Below are 2,091 nucleotides of genomic sequence, written 5' to 3'. Positions count from 1 at the left end.
CACAATTATTTAATATATGTTTTATACACTCGGTCAATGCAACTGAACCACCATTTTCTTTATTTACAATAGTATATGGTATACTTTGTGTAATAAATTACGGATTTTATCTTGAGATTCTGTTAACTTTGACCACAAAATATTCTGGTTTTAATTTCAGGTTCGCGCGGAAGTCTACCGAGCTCTCCATATACCATAAAATCAGGAGTATAGGACTTCGGATGAAGCAGCAGTTTACATAATTTTAAATGCACTCTTTCTACGACGGTAGAAAACCCTCACTACTTCACAGCCATATAATAATACCGGTGTTACTTTTACTATCAAACAAGTCCAGTTGTATTGTTAGACTGTGTAGTCTACCTTCTGTCATACCTCATGCATGGCTCCAGTTCCTTTATGTGTTTGTTTCTTTAAAGCTCTTATAAAATTTCCAGACATGAAAAAAATACCAAGATAATTATGTTCCATATATATATATATTTTATATAAGGTTTCACCATCGATATTGAACTTTCAATGACTTGATATCTTCTGTCGATCAAATATCATTTTGTTTAATTTGATAAATTAACCTTCAAATCCCATTGATTGAATCAGTTATGAAGTTATTCAGCATATTGTGGAGATAATCTGTACTTCATGGTAACAATATCGTGCCATCAGCATACAACAGACAGAATTATTTAAAATACACTCCAAGTCTGTCTTTAGACATTGTGTTAAGCTTGACGTTTCTCCATTGTTTACTAAGAAGCTTGGCGTTTCTCCGTTGTTTACTGAGAAGCTTGACGTTTCTCCGTTGTTTACTGAGAAGCTTGACGTTTCTCCGTTGTTTACTGAGAAGCTTGGCGTTTCTCTGTTATTTACTGAGAAGCTTGGCGTTTCTCCGTTATTTACTAAGAAGCTTGACGTTTCTCTGTTGTTTACTGAGAAGCTGGGCGTTTCTCTGTTGTTTACTGAGAAGCTTGGCGTTTCTCCGTTGTTTACTGAGAAGCTTGGCGTTTCTCCGTTGTTTACTGAGAAGCTTGACGTTTCTCTGTTATTTACTAAGAAGCTTGGCGTTTCTCCGTTGTTTACTGAGAAGCTTGGCGTTTCTCTGTTATTTACTAAGAAGCTTGGCGTTTCTCTGTTGTTTACTAAGAAGCTTGGCGTTTCTCCGTTGTTTACTGAGAAGCTGGGCGTTTCTCTGTTGTTTACTGAGAAGCTTGGCGTTTCTCCGTTGTTTACTGAGAAGCTTGGCGTTTCTCTGTTATTTACTGAGAAGCTTGACGTTTCTCCGTTGTTTACTAAGAAGCTTGACGTTTCTCTGTTATTTACTGAGAAGCTTGGCGTTTCTCCGTTGTTTACTGAGAAGCTTGGCGTTTCTCTGTTGTTTACTGAGAAGCTTGACGTTTCTCCGTTGTTTACTGAGAAGCTTGACGTTTCTCTGTTATTTACTGAGAAGCTTGGCGTTTCTCCGTTGTTTACTGAGAAGCTTGGCGTTTCTCCGTTGTTTACTAAGAAGGTTGGCGTTTCTCCGTTGTTTACTGAGAAGCTTGGCGTTTCTCCGTTGTTTACTAAGAAGGTTGGCGTTTCTCCGTTGTTTACTGAGAAGCTTGACGTTTCTCCGTTGTTTACTGAGAAGCTTGACGTTTCTCCGTTGTTTACTATTTTGGACTTAGTTTCGATATCAACAATGATTTTATGTATGTTTATCAATGTTACTGACAAAAAGTTCGTGCCACAGTGCTTCTCACCAGATGGTATCGAAAGCTTTCTCGACATCAATGGAAAAGCAATGTAAATATTTTTTCTTTTGAGTTTTTATTAGTTGAAATAACATATATATAGAGACGATGTTGTCGGTCGTAGAGTAACCTCTACAGAAGCCCAGTTGGACTTTCATTGATGACACGGAAATCTTCACAGAACCTAGTTAACCTGCTAGTGAGCTGTACGTAGTTAACCTGCTAGTGAGCTGTACATAGTTCACCTGCTAGTAAGCTGTACATAGTTAACCTGCTAGTGAGCTGTACATAGCTCACCTGCACAACTCAGGATTATAATAAGATGATATTTTTCAGGATCTGACTCAGAAGCTAACGGCTC

At 38.0% G+C, this 2,091-nt stretch overlaps 1 protein-coding gene across 1 annotated transcript; it reads right to left on the bottom strand.

The window, feature by feature from the left end:
• Window positions 1–612: 612 nt before the first annotated feature.
• On the bottom strand, window positions 613–1,767 carry LOC132554854 (aggrecan core protein-like). Its single transcript, XM_060219176.1, has one exon. The coding sequence runs from the start codon at window positions 1,765–1,767 to the stop codon at window positions 613–615; it is 1,155 nt and encodes a 384-aa protein (XP_060075159.1).
• Window positions 1,768–2,091: the final 324 nt, after the last annotated feature.

The sequence above is a fragment of the Ylistrum balloti genome, unplaced genomic scaffold, assembly GCF_031769215.1.
Source record: "Ylistrum balloti isolate Yb309-2 unplaced genomic scaffold, AGI_CSIRO_Ybal_v1 Utg370448, whole genome shotgun sequence".
NCBI classification, from domain to species: Eukaryota; Metazoa; Mollusca; class Bivalvia; order Pectinida; family Pectinidae; genus Ylistrum; species Ylistrum balloti.
Note: the sequence above shows the minus strand (reverse complement) of the source record. Positions and strands in the feature narration are given on the sequence as shown.

Bases quoted from the DNA above. Each gene is read 5' to 3' on its own strand.
- LOC132554854 (XM_060219176.1), bottom strand. From the start codon at position 1,767: ATGTCGAGAAAGCTTTCGATACCATCTGGTGAGAAGCACTGTGGCACG.